We start from the raw sequence: 16,380 nt of genomic DNA, 5'->3' as shown, positions 1-16,380 counted from the left end.
TCCAAAGCATCATTCAATAGTGTATGATGAGTGTATTTTTGTTTTATATAGCACTTGTGATCCGTCATTATATTCAATAATAACAAAAATATCATTTTATCCAGATTGATTGGTATTTATGCGTTTGTTTTTTTATATGTATTTATCTTTTCTTTCTCTGACTGTCACACTTTTTTTACTCACAACGTACGTCAGAAGGTCACTAATCAATGTGTCTCCTTCCCCCCCAGAATTAATGAAGGTTTTGATTGATTGGGCATCGATCAATCGGATGGTACGCCGACCGATCCACATTGTATTTACACAATGTCTCCCGTGATAGGTCGTTAAACCCAATGGACACAGACCCCGGCGCCGCTCCGGACGTCCTGCAGGCCCCGGCCCCTCCTCCCGCGGAGACCTCCCTCCCGACGGACCCCGGTTTAGATCTGTCTGGTCACCGAAAGGAGGAGCAGGGGGAGAGGAAGAGGAAGGAGGAGGAGGAGGAGGAGGACAGCGGGCCCTCTGCTGACTCCTTGCAGACCACTCCAGACCAGTACATGGAAAACAAAGAATCGCTCTAAACCAAAAAAAAGAAAACGATAAACTGTTTGGTGCAAAAAAAAAAAAGAGTTAGGGCCTCATTAGAAATTAGAAGAAGAAAAAAAAAGGTATGGGTTACAATAAGGGGCTGAGTTTGGTGGTGAAGATTATAGTGGAAGTATCAGTTAAATAAAGAAGAAAGGGAAATGTGAAACGGAAAAGAACTTATTTTTTTTCTTTGAGCGTTCATGTTTTTTTTAAATGTTACGTTTTAGAGCTACTAGGTCATGCCACATTCGACTTGTTCTTCATAAATGGCTGAACCCCTACTGTGTGGTCCCCTAGGACAGATCTATATATTAATATATTGGTAACCAATAGTGAACAGATCTCTAGACGTGCTTGTCGAAATATTCAATCGAAAGATTCCACCTAGATTCATCTACTATGGTAATTGTTGAGATTGTCGTCCAAAACTGAACTAAATTGAGGCATTTATTGTTTAAGCACCTTTGAAAAACCCTACAATCCCAAACCTCTACCTGAAAGAAAATGGTAAGGTGTAAAAGCATTTAACTCCTTTTGTCCCCAGTAGAGCTACCTTTCTTATTTAATAATTGAAGTTCAGAGTTTTACCTCTTAGCCTTGTTTTATCTATGTATACGTATTCCTTGCGGAATAGTTGCACCTTAAATCTTCAATAGTTTTTTTTTTAATTTCTAGAGATAACTGCAATTGTCCCTGATCCCCTTGTTCCTTGAAGATTATAGCAAATTGCTATATTTATAGATTCCCTTATATTATACTACGTATACGAATTCTTCCCCAACATTTCCACTCCTCAACTATGTGTATGTGTCCATTAATTTTGCTGATGATGAAATAGATTTGACCTTTTCAACTTTTGGTTTTAATCGGTCTGCTTCAGACAATTTGCACATTGTACTGCTGTACAAGTACGATATAAGAAAATGTGAAGCAGACTTTGAAACAAAGAACCAAGTGTCAGGCGTAAGGTCCTTTTCATCATCATTTGAGATTTATGACAGAATTTGTTTTCCACGTTTGTTTGTGATGAGTGTGAAGTTTGGACTTTAATGTGAACATTTGACAACTTTTATTTTATTTTAGGTGCATAAGTGAAGTTCCCTTACTTGAAATCCTATACTCGATATGTGTTTTAAGACAACTGTCAGAGCCTGCATTTGTGTGCTTATTTTTTAGAGTCTAGACGAAGCTGTGTTATTATCAACGAAAAAAAAAAAGGCAGAGATTGTATTTGTTTGAAGTTGCTGCTTAAATACCCCAAAGCCTTATTAGAAATCAATAGCAATTAAGAAAATCTCCATCAAGCATCATTTGAAAATACAAAATGACTTGAGTGTCATGTGGAACTCTATTGAGCTTTTAAATTTGGAGAGGAACATAATGAACTCAATTTTGTTACTGATACCAAAATATGTATCGAACTGGCTACGTTTGCTGTGATTGTCTTTCCTGATTGGTGGAAATAGGGCATCTTGGCTGGAATCATGGAATTCTATGAGTGAAATCCAACTAATCTACTTGTCTTCAGCGATGTATAGAAAACAGAACTACTTGTTACATGTTTGAAATGTGGTGTTTGAGAAAGGATACTTATACCTTGTTTATTTAATTTTTGGTGTTCACATACTAAAACAAAAAAAAATAAAACAATAAATTATTATAAATAACCCCTGCCAGGGGTATTTGAATTCCCTCTCAAGTGTTATGACACTGTCGTACAACATCTGGGTACAGTTAAACAGATTTAGCAGATACCGTAGTAGCGTGCAATCAGTGTGGTTGTACAAAGATTCAAGTCGAGCATTGCAAATCCCGAATAGGGTTTTTAATTTGAAATCGTAATTAGTATTATTTTTCAAATAAAGTAGTTTTTTTAAATCCATATCTATTTCCATCCTTTGCTCAACTATTTACCAAGAGATGTATGTTTTGTAGATTGGGTTAACAGTTCAAACCTTTAGTTAATAGTCCCAGTGTGCCTCCCAGTTAATAGTTGAGAGGCAAACTGGTTTAAGAATGTAGCAGCCCCTCCACCACTACCCCTCAATGTCACTCAGCCCTCCCAGCTCAGCTTAAAAACCAGCGACTTGGTGCTGAATCTCAAAGCCCCCTTGTTGTTCATGGGGCAATCCTTTAAAATCTGTTGAGAAAGAGTGTAGCACTGGCAGCTTGTCTCCTAGCATGCAAACCCCCCAACACACACACACTCAAAGGTTGGGATCTATTGTAGTTTTCCATAGAAGCTATGTACTCCAAACTAGTCGCTGTCCTGTACTAATTTATCGTTGGAAAGAAGAAGAAAACCTATTTATGACGCCCTCACTGTGTGGATTCAGACTGTATCGATGTTACCTCCCGGTTTCCTTCTATCTTAATCCCTGCCTACGACACACTGGATACCTGTAAATACGTTTAGTTTGCTTCCGTTATTACGTTTGTCATTTTATTCAGACTGTTTCCTCCATAGTTTGATTTTTAGAGTCTTCTCTTTCTTGCCTTCTGTCCGATAAAAAAAAAAAAGTTTTCCTGATTACCTGATGTTGGGTTGTGATATTGCCTAGAATGATTGTTTACAAATGTGTTCCATTTATCTCTGGATATTCTGTAAATATTGTAATTCATTCGTCTTTTTTTAACTTGATAATAAAGTTATAATAGTCAAATCTGTGTTTCCGAGCTCTGTGTTTCTTTGTTTTTTAAACATTACATATTTAGAGTTTACAGTATAAAGTGGTGTAGATGTGTAGTCTGGTAGCAGGGTAACAATAACAGATTGAGCAGGAATGGGACCATGTGCTCATTATTCTACTAAATTAAATTTCTAGAGACCCTCATACATATTCATATTCTCCTAAGTAATTCAAATCCAGAACATATGGTTAAGCCATGAACTTGAACATTCATTAGGTGAATGTTTCAGTTCACATAATTTGACAAAATTGTTTGATATATTTACACAATATGGTTAGGGTTAGAGCTCTTGAAACTTTTGATCATTTGGCCAAAGAATATCTCGATGCCAATGTCAAAAGGACAGAAAATTATGCAATTGCCAAAAGTCAGACAATCACGGAGGCCCCACGTCTTGTGAAGTTTGTGTGTGTGCGTGTGTGTGTGTGTGCGTGTGTGTGTAATATGTTGCGCCTATCACCACTGAGGGTGCAGATTATAAGACAACATTGATCCCAGGCTTAATTATTTTCTTTCTCGAGCTTTGTGGCTTACTAGTAACATCTTGTTGAATTAATACATCTCAAGTATTTGAATCTCTGACAAACCAACAGCTGCTGCGATATATGTTGGGAGGTTGTGCATCTCTCACTTCACAGGCCTAACATCATCTTCTGAAAAATATGTCGAGTGCCCAGGGATCACCCAGTAAGCTTCTCACTAATCACTTCAGTGTAGGCGAACGGCAAACTGACGACCCCTAGGGACGTAGGACGCGAGAAGAGACTTGAGAGAAAGAGTGAAAGATGATGCTGCTGTTGTTGTGGTCTGGGATGCAGCTTATTTAGACCACCTATTGTCTTCTGGCCAACGCAAGAGAGACCCTATTTTATCACGGATAGAAGATAGAGCGCAGGAGAGGGAAGGACAAATTAAAACATGACACAGAAATATGTAAAATGCAGAGGGGCTTGGGTTATTTATCAACTAAATACAGCAAGTTTTTAAACTTATTAGGCTTAGTCATACTATTGTTGTGTTGAATAGACAAGCAAGGTCAGAACTTCAGAGCAATAGAACACCATCAGAACCTGGGCCGGAAGCCAGAAACCGAAAAGGGCGGGGTTATGCTTGTTTCCTGTTACGTTATGGAGATATTCTACCAATCAAAACCTTTTCAATTTTAACAAGTGTATTTTTACAGTTGCCAGTCTACACAATATTGATTTGACTTCACAGTTTACTACTGCTGTCTGAGCTTGTGTTTGTCAATGATGCACCTTCAGCTCCACGCAACATGATTAGTTGACATTTATGAAGGAAAATAAAGTGAAGACTTGTGCTTGTCTGCCATCAGGCTTTAGATTTGAATCTATACTAATGCTATTACGATGTGGATCTGCATGTTGACTAGGCTAGACTAGTTGTCAAGGCATTTTGGGAGGCCATTGTGTTGGACACACTGTCGGAGTCCACTATCATTAGGATGCTACCGGTTCCTCACCATGTGGGGAATCTGTTAAATTAAATCAGATCAGCGTTGATTTTGTTTCTAGCTTTGGCATTAGAAACGTTTATAAGTGACAGAATCCTTATTATTGTTGATTCTATTTAAGAAAATATTATCTTAATTATCTATAAAAGAGCATTACATTTAGTATGTATCTGTCCAGTAATGTAAGGCTGAATTAGATCCATTCTGCAAATTGACTAAACTACATGTTCCAATGTGAACCATTATGTTTGACTGCAGCAGCCATGTAAGTCATCCAATTGATATGTACGACGATTATTTATCCGGCCATATATGATTCAAATATTGTTTCAAGCAGCTGTTCATCTTTAAAGTAAACTTACAAAATATATAAAGCAGGTGTTTTGGTAAGTATTAGTTTCAATAATAAAGAATAAATGCTAAATAAAGTAGTTCACTTAAGTCGAACTATATTTTAGCAGAATATTGTATCATTATATTTCTCATAAAATAAAATGAAGACAAATAATTGTTTTCATATTCTCATAATTAACAAATCAAGGTCTACATTGCTCGGGAGACAGGGTGGTTCCCCACCTACAGGAGCGCCAGTTGGCAGCTGCTGTTCTGTGTGACTGAACAGAAGAAGAAGGCTGAGCCCAATGGCGTTGACCGGTCCAGAGTAATGAGCCTGCGATACATTACTCATAGAGAATAACTCTTCAAGTCCCTTAAGATATCGATAGTGACAGTAGCTAAGATGTTGATCACTTTGAAAACCCTTCAACAGCAGTCTTTTAAAATTGACATCGACGAGGAGGAAACGGTAAGAGTTCAAACACCAAGTGGGGTTTGTGGAGGAGGACGGACTGGGCACAGAATATAGACGAATTACAAACATGTTGTTAAAGTTGAGAGTTTAACAAATGCGTACGCCTTGGCAGTGTATATGATGTGAAATGTACGTACATGTGTAACGATATTACGTATAATTGCTTGTCAACAGAGAGCTGAGTGGGTCGTAGGTTCCAGCATTTAGACGGGTCCAGTGGAAGTTGTAGATGAAGGCTTTAAAGGCCTAGTGATATCCTAACACTATTAACTTGATGTGTGCCTCAGTTTGATTCGTGTTGTCCTTTTTTATCTGCCTAGCCTCGATTAGGAGCCTGGAGACTACTATTTTCAATGTATGCTTGCTAAGACACGCACATATGGATGACGTATCTAGACCGAACTTTAGCTGAACTAGTTTTTACTTTCGATTCCTACCAACTCCAGTGTGTGGCCCCACTAGAGCCCTGTGTGGTAACGCCAGATAAGTACCATACCCTTGCTAGTGTCAAACGTACACCCCTCCCAATATCTAGAGTTCATCATAAACAGAACTCCTCACATGCAATAACATTTGAGGCAGCAGAGTTGAGACATAACTTGAACTCTTCTCTATTAACCTAATATTCTTGGCATCTAGATATTTGACATTTTCCATGAAGTGTGATCATGGCATTGGAATCATATTCGCCTGACGAAAGAGCCAGTCAAAACAAAATGGTTAGTGTTTTATTTAGATTGAAAGAAAAGGAAGGGTCACCCAAAACATGAAGAAGAAGCATTCCTTTAGACCGATTCTAGCTTCAGGTTTGAAGTTCTACAATGTGCAGATAATGAACGTTTCTCAACGTTTTGTTTAGGGACTTCATGTGGAAAGTACAGACATTGTCCCTAAACTTATGTTTACCGAAATATCAAGACATGACTAATTTCCAAGAAGAAAAGGTTGTGGTTAAACTTCGTTAAGTACACCAATTGAATATGACTGAAGGACCTCCTTCAACACATTCACTTTTAATTCCTTGCCTCATTGTTTTAACAAGGTGCTAGAAAAGATGGGAGTCGATGATCACACACATTATTGCTACTTAATGCCGGTTCGACCTCATTCCTTTGGTACTTTTGATTTGACTGTTCTGGCAATCAAAGTACATTGTGTTTGTTCACATGTTTGTATAGTCTTTGGTTTGTGGCCATAATGGGAGGACCATGGTCAGCAATTGGTCTTATACTTAGCTCCACTGTGGAATTCATTTAGTGGTGTTTCTTTTTAGTCCCACATGAGACAACACTCTCTAAGCCATTGAAGGAGCAAGGAAATAGTCCCAGAAGAATAAGTAACATTGAGTAATAAGGACTATAAAATAGAAAAATAGAAATATACAGAAATGAGTGCATAAGCGAAATGAATGAATGAATAACATATGTTATTGCAAACAGGTATGAAATATAGAGACGTTACAGTGAGTCTTGACCTTAGAATGAGCAAACACATGGGAGGTGGTTATTAAGTTAATATAATGCAAGCTTGTAACTGATAAAGTGATATATATATATATATATATATATATATATATATATATATATATATATATATATATATATATATATATATATATATATTTTCACATCAGGAATGCTAAAAGGTGCAAACTGTAGTTCTACTAGCTTGATTCATGCTAGCAAACACACTGTATAGAAAGTGGTTCAAAGGTACATTTTTATAGAACTTGGTTTACACAATTCTCTCAGCTTAAAATTGGCAAGCTTGTGACTATGAGTGGTTCCAAGAAAAGTTCCCTCTTTACTTCAGTATTTTATTTTTATCTACATGCTTAGCTTGAACTTTTTTTAGGCATCGAAAGATTTGACTTGAAATTGTAAGTTGCTTTATTGATTTGGTAAATGATTTATACATTCAAAGGCCTTTTGCAAATTCTGCTCGCATTGGTGGTCAGAAGAGCCAGTGGTTCAAACTATCATATTATTACTATTTAATGTTTCCACAGGTAAAGACATTAAAAGAAAAGATTGAACATGAGAAGGGGAAGGACAGTTTTCCAGTCAACGGACAGAAACTAATATACGCTGGTATGTTAAACCACAAGGCTCTTAATCACTTTACGCCTTTTCATAACCAACGTTCAAACATGTGAATCATAGTAACCTAAGGACCACTTTTATACTAAGTGAAGTGAATGCCGATAATTTAAGGCTGGGGTTTGAGGGAGAATGCTTGTAGATAGACTGGACCTTTTCTTGCAGTAATGACGTCAAACACCATCATCAAGGTGCTATGGTGGCCAAGAGTGAGTAATAGGGACAGTAAACCTGGCACAATCTGACCTTATAAAGTAGCTTCATATCTTGCATTATTTCATGTAAACATACAGAGTTGTATTGTTACCTCAATGGATTGCACTTGGCCGGGCTGCCACTGCTTGGCTCAGGGGTTGGGCCTCCAGCGGGGTCGGGACACCTCATCTGACCCCTGCCGAGAGCCAACCCTGTGCCTCTCCTGCGGGCTGCAGCGAGGACTTGGTCCCCCTTTAGGACAACTAGATTTTCTCTTCAAGTGAGGGAAATGACAATTTAAGAAATCTAGCAATGGTTTTTATATGGAAATGAGGACTACTAAGGAAAAGGGAGATAAAATCTCAGAATGTTAAGTTCTCTGATTCCTTATTAACATGACACATGGTGTCTTATGGTGTGTTATACAAATACATAAATGCAGAGTTTAGCAGGTTCAATTCAACGTTAGGCGTGGGAATGTGCGATGCACCATGGGGCATTTTCATCAATCATACTATTCTCAATGTAAGTAACAATGCTAATTCCAGTGAATTATTATACTTAAGCTGAGGTCCTGTACACCTTGGTTCCAATACATTTTAGATGTCAAAGTATTGCTCGGAAGGGGTAAACTACCAAATTCTATTACTAATATTTAAAATGTAAACAGTTTATATTTTTGCAGTTTTCGGTTTTTGCAGTTGTATTATCATTGCATTTACTTTAAGATGATTAACAAAATGAAAAGCTAGTAATTTAATAAAGCATTCAAAAGCCTACAGGGTTGTTTTAATGCCTAATTGTGCCCTCTACATAATCTCGGAATTGTAATTACCAAAGATTAGTAAAGAAAATAGCTGTGAATATAAATGTTTAATTCAGTATGCTTGTGTACTCCACAGGTAAAATCCTCAGCGATGACTCGCCGATCAAGGAATACAAAATCGATGATAAGAGTTTTGTCGTCGTCATGGTGACGAAGGTAGGGATCGACCGTTTTCGATTTCTAAACAGGTTTTATTTTTCTTAAATGCATATTGTAGACACTTTGTTCGGATGCAACTGTACTCATGGACAACACTTGATTAACCGCCCTTTATTAACAAGCCTACTGAGCACAATCTACTGATCATGGATTGAAAACATTACAATTATTTAGTTTGAAGTATTTGGTTCATTACCTGATGCTAGTTTCATAGGACGGAGCAGAAACAAGTAGCCGTTCATAACCACATTTACCTTTTATTGAAACCTAACCTGAGTCAAAGTAAACCTTGAAGCAAAAGAACCTTTACAGAATGTTTTTGTCCACCCCGACCCCCAGCCTAAAGCAGCCCCATCGGCCGTGGATCCCCCGGCCGCCCCCGTGCCCTCGGCGCCAGCCCCAGGGGAGACGCCATCTGCGGCCGGCCCTGCAGAGCAGGCCCCTCCAGCAGAGAAGCCTGCAGCACAAGAGACTGCCGCCCCGGCGACTGTGGAGCCATCTGCCACTTCCAACAGGTAGGATTATGGATGGATCAGGTTCCTTAATTACTTGGTTTCTCTAAAGTGCACTCGGACAAAAAATTTGGTTTGTTTGGAAAATGTGTTAATGTAGAACCAACCATACCTTACTGGATGTTCCACTCTTTGTCTTGTAGAACCAGTGAGGCTGCTACGGACACAAATCTATTTGATGAAGCAATTTCAGCACTGGGTACGGGTGAAGTGTTTTGGCGAAGATCATATAGAATGCACTGTGTGATGTACTGTACAGTGTGGTGCAGTCAGTGGTGTCACAAATAAAACGCATGACGATTATGTTTCTTAGTAGTCAAATATAGTTGTTGTAGCAGACAAAGTGCTTACCTTAGGTGCTATAGAAAGTCCATGATAAAATAAAAACGTTTAGTATTGGTCAATTTGTGCTGAGATCTATAAAGGGAAATTATATTTTCAAATGCCATGTTATAAGTTACACGTCTAGACAAAAGGGGAAAAAAATTATATTTGCGTCCCTTTGAGTCAAACTTAGTTGAGATGCGCTTATGACCACGTGTGCGTGTTGACCATGCTGTCCTCTCCTCGGCTCCCCTCCAGTGACGGGTCAGTCGTACGACTCCATAGTGACTGAGATGATGATGATGGGCTTCGAGAGGGAGCAGGTGGTGGACGCGCTCAGGGCCAGCTTCAACAACCCGGACCGGGCCATGGAGTATCTGCTCACGGTGAGACCCTCAGCTACTGCGGCCAAAAACACATTTAGCAAGTGAGAAACCCCCCTCCAGCTTAGAGTAGTAAATGCTAGCGTTGCGGTTGTAATCCAGATATCTATTTAATATAATACAGCCAAACTCACACTGCAATCGAATGTTTGTCATTGATATGCATAGATGCTGGAGGTGGGATGGATAGTCTGGTGGTTGTGTTGCTGTGTTTACATGGTTCCCGCGGGTCCTTAAAAAGTAAAATTAAGGCCATAAATTGTCTTAAATTTACTGTAAATTTGCTCTAGGTATTAAATTTTGTGTGTGTGTGTGTGTGTGTGTGTGTGTGTGTGTGTGTGTGTGTGTGTGTGTGTGTGTGTGTGTGTGTGTGTGTGTGTGTGTGTGTGTGTGTGTGTGTGTGTGTGTGTGTGTGTGTGTTCACTGTCAGCCGTGTTTACATGGACACATCTGATCCGCATAGTTGTGGAAGAACAGCTCAATCGGAATAGAAAAGGATCATATAATACGCCTCAATCGGAATACAATTATCTGTTCGTAATATAATTCTATTCGGCTACAGAAGAGGTGGTGTAGTCTGCTATAATCGACATGCATACACTTATTCCGATTAGTTTGGGGTTTAACTTAGGAAAGCTGCAGTAGTTCGCATTTGGTCCACTCCGCACTCCAAACTTGACCGCTGTCAAGGACGGTGGATTTATTGCCCGATTCATGTCTTTGTTATCACTCCGTAGTAGTTACAGTAGTCCGGTAACATATCAACCCCAGCGTGTCCGGTTGCTAAGCGACGGTCATGGGTGATTATGGGTGACACGGGTGGGTTAATGTGTTCGCGTATCGTCGTGTCCGCGCGCTTCCGAGATAACTTTGCAAGAGTACTACTACTGCTAGTACTACGGCTACGGTTGATATGTATAAGTGACTCAATTATACACACCTTTTCTATCAAATAATTTTCCAGACATTTTTTGGGTCTTAATTTATGTATGTGTTGGTCTTAAAAAGTCTTAAAAAGTCTTAAATTTGACTTTAAAAATGGTGCAAGAACCAGGGTTTAACTGCTAGCCAAAAAGGTTCAAAGCCCAAAGTCTACATTCTACCTGTCGGTATCCTTGGGGAAGAGGCCAGCTCTGTCTTTTCCTGAATATCATGTCTCTGAATTCACTGCAAGGTTATTTGGCTGAAGGCTCCACAAAATGATCCAGTGGTAAATAGACGCACTGTAGTGCTCGGCAAATATTACAACAGTGCACTTGAAAATAATTTGTTTGAAATATGTATTTATTTAATATTTGTTTTACCATCCTCTGCACAGCATTAGTAATACAACCGTCACCGAAAAAAATTCTGAAAAAATGAACGCATTGTATTATTCCAGGCATCATTTGGTCACGGTTAAAAAGAAAAACCATCTGTAGTCCTTGGATGAGTACCAAACAGTCCAGGTGTCACACAACCTCTGACCTAGGGAAACATGTTGAGTGACATGCGCGGACCTTTCCAAAAAGGTCAACGCCCGTCAGTCACTCAGTGCTGTAGGGCTGACCCACTTGGCGCCGGTTCATGACCATGTATGGCTCCCCTGCTCGCTGGTTTCCAGGGCATCCCGGCCCGGGAGGAGGGAGATGCCGTTCCAGCGGTCCCTCCTATTGGTGCAGCTCCAGCCCCGGTGGCTCCAGCCGCTGTCAGCAGCCCTTCCAACCCTGGCCCAACACCAAGCCCCGCAGCTGGTCAGTGTCCGCCGGCCCAGAGCACCGCCTCACCACAGCGCTGTGGAGCCCATACTCTCCGTGTCCTCCCGCTTTGGTTTAACGGGGTCCTGTTGCAACACCACGGCTCTCTTGGATTAGCCAGATAGATTGGGTTGTGATGTTAAATGTGCCCTGCAGCGACCTCACAAGGGGAAGTGTCCAACCTGAATGCCCTGTAGTGACATCACAAGTGGGAATGTCCACACAGACTTAGCTATAGTGACATCACAAATGAGTTCCCACCCCGACTGCCCTATAGTGATATCACAAGTGGGAGTGTCCACCCAGAGTGTCATCACAAATGGGAGTGCCCACCCAGACTGCCCTATAGTGACATCATAAGTGGGAGTGTCCTCCCAGAGTGTCATCACAATTGGGAGTGCCCACCCAGACTGCCCTATAGTGACATCACAAGTGGGAGTGTCCTCCCAGAGTGTCATCACAATTGGGAGTGCCCACCCAGACTGCCCTATAGTGACATCACAAGTGGGAGTGTACTCCCAGACTGCTATAGTGACGTCACAACTGGGAGTGTCCAACTTGAATGCCCTGTAGTGACATCACAAGTGGGAGTGTCCACACAGACTGCGCTATAGTGACATCACAAGTGGGAGTGTCCACACAGACTGCCCTATAGTGATATCACAAGTGGAAGTGTCCACACAGTCTGCCCTATAGTGACATAACAAGTGATAGTGGTCCTGCCTGACTGGTGGATGGATCAGTCGATAAGTTGGTTCCTTCGCTGGTTCTGCTGGTGGGTTGATCTGTAGTGTCTTTCTATGAGGACACTTGTGACTTTACTGGGGAACATTTTTAAATATCTTGCAATGGCTAATCAACAACTGACCTTGTGGTAAAATAGGGCTCCTTTTACACTTCCTTATCCATACCTTACCGCGCTATATTTGTTTTGCATAGCTCCGGCCAACCCCCTGAGCTTCCTCAGAAACCAGCCCCAGTTCCACACGATGAGGGAGCTGATCCAGCAGAACGCCTCCCTGCTGCCCGCGCTGCTGCAGGAGATCGGCCGGGAGAACCCCGAGCTGCTCCAGGTACCCTCGGATAACAAAGCCAGACGTCCCGGGAACGGGTGTCGTTCCAAGAACTCTAAATGTTGAAGCGACAACACAACCGATACGGGAAGGGTGTTTATTCAGTCCATCACTGCTGTGAATCTCTGTGTTAGGCTGTGTTGGATGGAAATTGGTTGTCTTTGGTTCTATTGTGGTGGAGCGTTTGAGGTGAAATGGCTTTTGGGCTTTAATATCGTTCAAAATGTAAACACACATAATGCGTGCATTTGTATTGCGTCTTCGTCCATTTCCTGTCACAGCCACACACAGTAAGTGTGCTCGATCTGAATCTAATCCGAATGACGTCTATCTTTTGTCCCCTTTTTAAAATAAGGAAATAAGTAACCATCAGGAGCAGTTCATACAAATGCTAAACGAGCCGGTGACTGGTGAGGTACCATCAGCTGGAGGAGGTGGAGGAGGAGGAGGTGGTGGTGGAGGTGGTGGAGGTGGTGGAGGAGGAGTGCTGCCCTCCAACCCGTCTGGAGGAAACTACATCCAGATCACACCGCTGGAGAAGGAAGCCATCGAGAGGGTGAGGAAGATCATCACAAAATAATGTGAAATAATGTGAACTATAGAGAGAGCTAACGTTAGAGAGCTAACGTTATGCGTTTATATGCATTTATAATTCGAAATCCTTTATACCGTAGATACTCTAGGGTCTATAGCATATAACCTCCTTGTCTGATTACAGTTTAATACATTTTTCACAATTTACCAGCTCTCGTTTTGAAGACCAAATCACCGCGCCATTCGTTTCAATGGGAATCGCGACGGTCTATACTTTCAACATAAAGTGAACATATTTATAATTTGAAATTCGTTCCATCCTTTATACCACAGATACTATAGGGTCTATAGCATAGAACCGCGGTTTCTGATCACAGTTTATTTATTTATTTTTCACAATTTACCAGCTCTCGTTTTGAAGGCTGAATTGACTGGAACTACTTAGCATATAGTTGCTTTTTTGTGTTTAAGATATTAAGTGATTTCTTGTCGATGATCCATGGCTGCCTTTGTGAATGTCGGCACACATCGAATCGTTCATACCACCCCATGATTATTCGACCATGAAAAAAAAAAAATTGAGTTATTCACATCCCTAGTTTAATGGGGACATATTATACCACCAGGTGTGAGTGTGATTAGCCTTACAAGCCATTTCGAAAATCTGCCCCATATGACATCACAAGTGGGCGTGTCCACCTAGATCTGTAAAATGTTCCCCAGCAACAGTAGGGTGCGGTGCCCCTTCATCTCGGTGGGGCAGAAACTACTGGCGTATGACCACACCCACAATCTATATATATTTTTAACATGTATATTTTGAGCTACATTAAAACATGTTAACTAAGCTAATTGTGAGTAAGAATTAAAAATATCCTAATAGCCTAATGTAACTGCACGCTTTTGAAGTGCCATCCGCAACACTTCAGCCCGTCATATGATGTCGGGCTAATTAGAATAGCCTATGTGCAATGGAAACACCAACTCTGCAAAGACAAACATTTCAAACGACAAATTCGACATTATAGGGAAGTTATTTCTTCCATATTCTATTTTAACAATCTAACAACAATTTAACAACAGGCTTAGCGAGTGCATTGCAAATACATGAAAAGTAGAAATACAAGTCATCAATCAAGCAGATCTTCGATTTGGACCTTGGCCCGACGATGTGTGCAAATCTCTCAATAACAACACTTTTGATATCAGGTATTTCTCAATAACAGCTGTTTAAATCAGGTATGAAATCAGGTATACAATTTTAATACCTGCTGAAATAAATAAATAAATAAATAGGCTTCAATCCCGAAAGATACAGGCGGAGTAATTCGATTTTAAACAACAGTCCTAGAATATGACCATGGGGCGGACTACTTTACGACCATATGGGCGTCTTATAGCGCGGATTGCAATTCTTATTGCAGCCTGCAGGGTTATGCGATGAACCTACGGAGGGACGCGGTCGTTGAGCTCCCCTGCCCCACATTGCATGACACGTTAAACTCGACTAGAATCGCCACCATCAATTTGATATCAACAGACCAAAAAGAGCAGGGTTAGCAATGACTTACTGAGGAACTATTTGTTTTGGGAGCATGCTTTTGCAGGGAGTTCGCCGCCCCACCTGCCCATATGGACGGCACGCCCTTGCCCAGCAATTCTGGCTGTCATTCCGTCTTCATATTTAACAAAGAGGATTTCTAGTTTCACTGCAACACTGTCCCAAGTTCTCCATACATATGAAGCCCATTTTGGGCCGGACACTGTTTGATTGCATGGTTGTACCGTGAAGAGTCCAGGGTGTTGGAAGGAACACATTCATAACCAGAACTAGATGGGGGGTGCCTGATTAGGTGGATATAAAATTGGTCGATGAGTCATGGGAACCAAATAAAAAAAAATGAGGAAACCACTGAAAGTGTCGCAAAATAAAGAAGTTGACTCTTGTCGGTTGGCTTGTGGAGTTGTCTGTCTCGCCCGTCTGTGAAGTGACATTTGTCTTGGGCTTCCTGTTTCCAGCTAAAAGCCCTCGGGTTTCCAGAAGGACTCGTCATTCAGGCCTACTTTGCTTGTGAGAAGAATGAAAACCTGGCTGCCAACTTCCTTTTACAACAGAACTTTGGAGATGATTGAGACATTTTTTAAACTTTTTTTTGTTAATCTGTTCTTTGTTGATTAGTTATTATGTCATGATATGCGTAATTGATGAGTAAAGGGCCTTCCACATTTTATACAGCTTTTACTGAAAAAGATTACTTTTTCCTCTTTTCCTTTTTAGGACCACTGGATTATTTCAAACTGTTCAGTTAAAAATGTTAGGAATGAAGTAAAATCACTTTGGTGCATCACAAATACTTTGTTGTTGCTTTCTTCTGCAAGATAGTGGGATCTTGATGAACTGAATGAATCCATACGTTGTCTTTGCTGAATTTCCTCTACTCTATTTCCTCGAAATACACCAACATTAAGTAATAGTCATTGATCATTCAGGTTAATTTAGATTTTTAGCTTTGTCATAACTGGTGGTTAACTGCTGATATCGAGTGTGTTATGTTTGAATCATTTATTGGACTATCTGACATGGAATCCGCAGTCTGAATACACAATTAAAATTGAGAACTGTTTGCAAAGGATGGCCCTTAAGGGTTATGGGTTTAAATATACTAACCCTAATTCTATTTACTTAGTAGTAAATCCAAAGTAAATTGACAAAGACAATACTGTGTGAAGTGCATTGCACACTACACTAATACGGCTATGCATATGTTCAACATGAACAGAGTCTTATTTGGTTTGTAAATGTAAGTGTAGAACATGTAGATCTGTAAATGTAGAACACGTCTGCTTCTTCAGTCGCTCATTCTGCGGTTGCTAATATAGCTGATGAAGGTTACACATCGGCTTTATCATTTTGTGACGCCTCTGTCCGAAAGACGACATACACATATATACCTTCAGGGGGCAGCATACACCAAAACTCAAGATAGTTGGCC

General features: G+C 40.5%; 2 protein-coding genes across 6 annotated transcripts in view; both read left to right on the top strand.

Annotated features, from left to right (window-relative positions):
* znf462 (zinc finger protein 462) overlaps positions 1-3,237 on the top strand; it is a 34,976-nt gene extending 31,739 nt beyond the window's left edge. For 3 of the 4 annotated variants that reach the window (XM_060038112.1, XM_060038109.1, XM_060038111.1), the window contains exon 13: positions 323-3,237. In XM_060038112.1, the coding sequence (XP_059894095.1) occupies positions 323-563 (241 nt within the window). In that variant the 3' untranslated portion in view covers positions 564-3,237. The remainder of the gene's footprint in view (positions 1-322) is intronic. The other variant, XM_060038113.1, reaches the window with a different exon arrangement.
* Positions 3,238-5,314: 2,077 nt separating this feature from the next.
* rad23b (RAD23 homolog B, nucleotide excision repair protein) lies at positions 5,315-15,741 on the top strand. Of its 2 annotated transcripts, XM_060038220.1 has the most exons (10): positions 5,315-5,540; positions 7,555-7,636; positions 8,743-8,822; positions 9,165-9,340; positions 9,481-9,536; positions 9,920-10,047; positions 11,648-11,777; positions 12,720-12,853; positions 13,209-13,409; positions 15,407-15,741. In XM_060038220.1, the coding sequence occupies exons 1-10, from the start codon at positions 5,475-5,477 to the stop codon at positions 15,518-15,520; spliced, it is 1,167 nt and encodes a 388-aa protein (XP_059894203.1). In that variant the 5' UTR covers positions 5,315-5,474; the 3' UTR covers positions 15,521-15,741. The 2 variants fall into 2 exon arrangements, with proteins under 2 accessions (XP_059894203.1, XP_059894204.1); XM_060038221.1 differs by lacking the exon at positions 7,555-7,636 and having other exon boundaries at positions 5,346-5,540.
* The last annotated feature ends 639 nt before the right edge of the window (positions 15,742-16,380 follow it).

The sequence above is a fragment of the Gadus macrocephalus genome, chromosome 19, assembly GCF_031168955.1.
Source record: "Gadus macrocephalus chromosome 19, ASM3116895v1".
NCBI classification, from domain to species: Eukaryota; Metazoa; Chordata; class Actinopteri; order Gadiformes; family Gadidae; genus Gadus; species Gadus macrocephalus.
The sequence above is the reverse complement of the archived record's forward strand: the minus strand, read 5'-3'. Positions and strand labels throughout refer to the sequence as shown.

Excerpts from the sequence above, each read along its gene's own strand:
- rad23b (XM_060038220.1), top strand. The coding sequence starts at position 5,475 with ATGTTGATCACTTTGAAAACCCTTCAACAGCAGTCTTTTAAAATTGAC. Across the intron at positions 11,778-12,719 it reads AACACCAAGCCCCGCAGCTG|CTCCGGCCAACCCCCTGAGC; the intron begins GTCAGTGTCCGC and ends TGTTTTGCATAG. Across the intron at positions 13,410-15,406 it reads AGAAGGAAGCCATCGAGAGG|CTAAAAGCCCTCGGGTTTCC; the intron begins GTGAGGAAGATC and ends TCCTGTTTCCAG.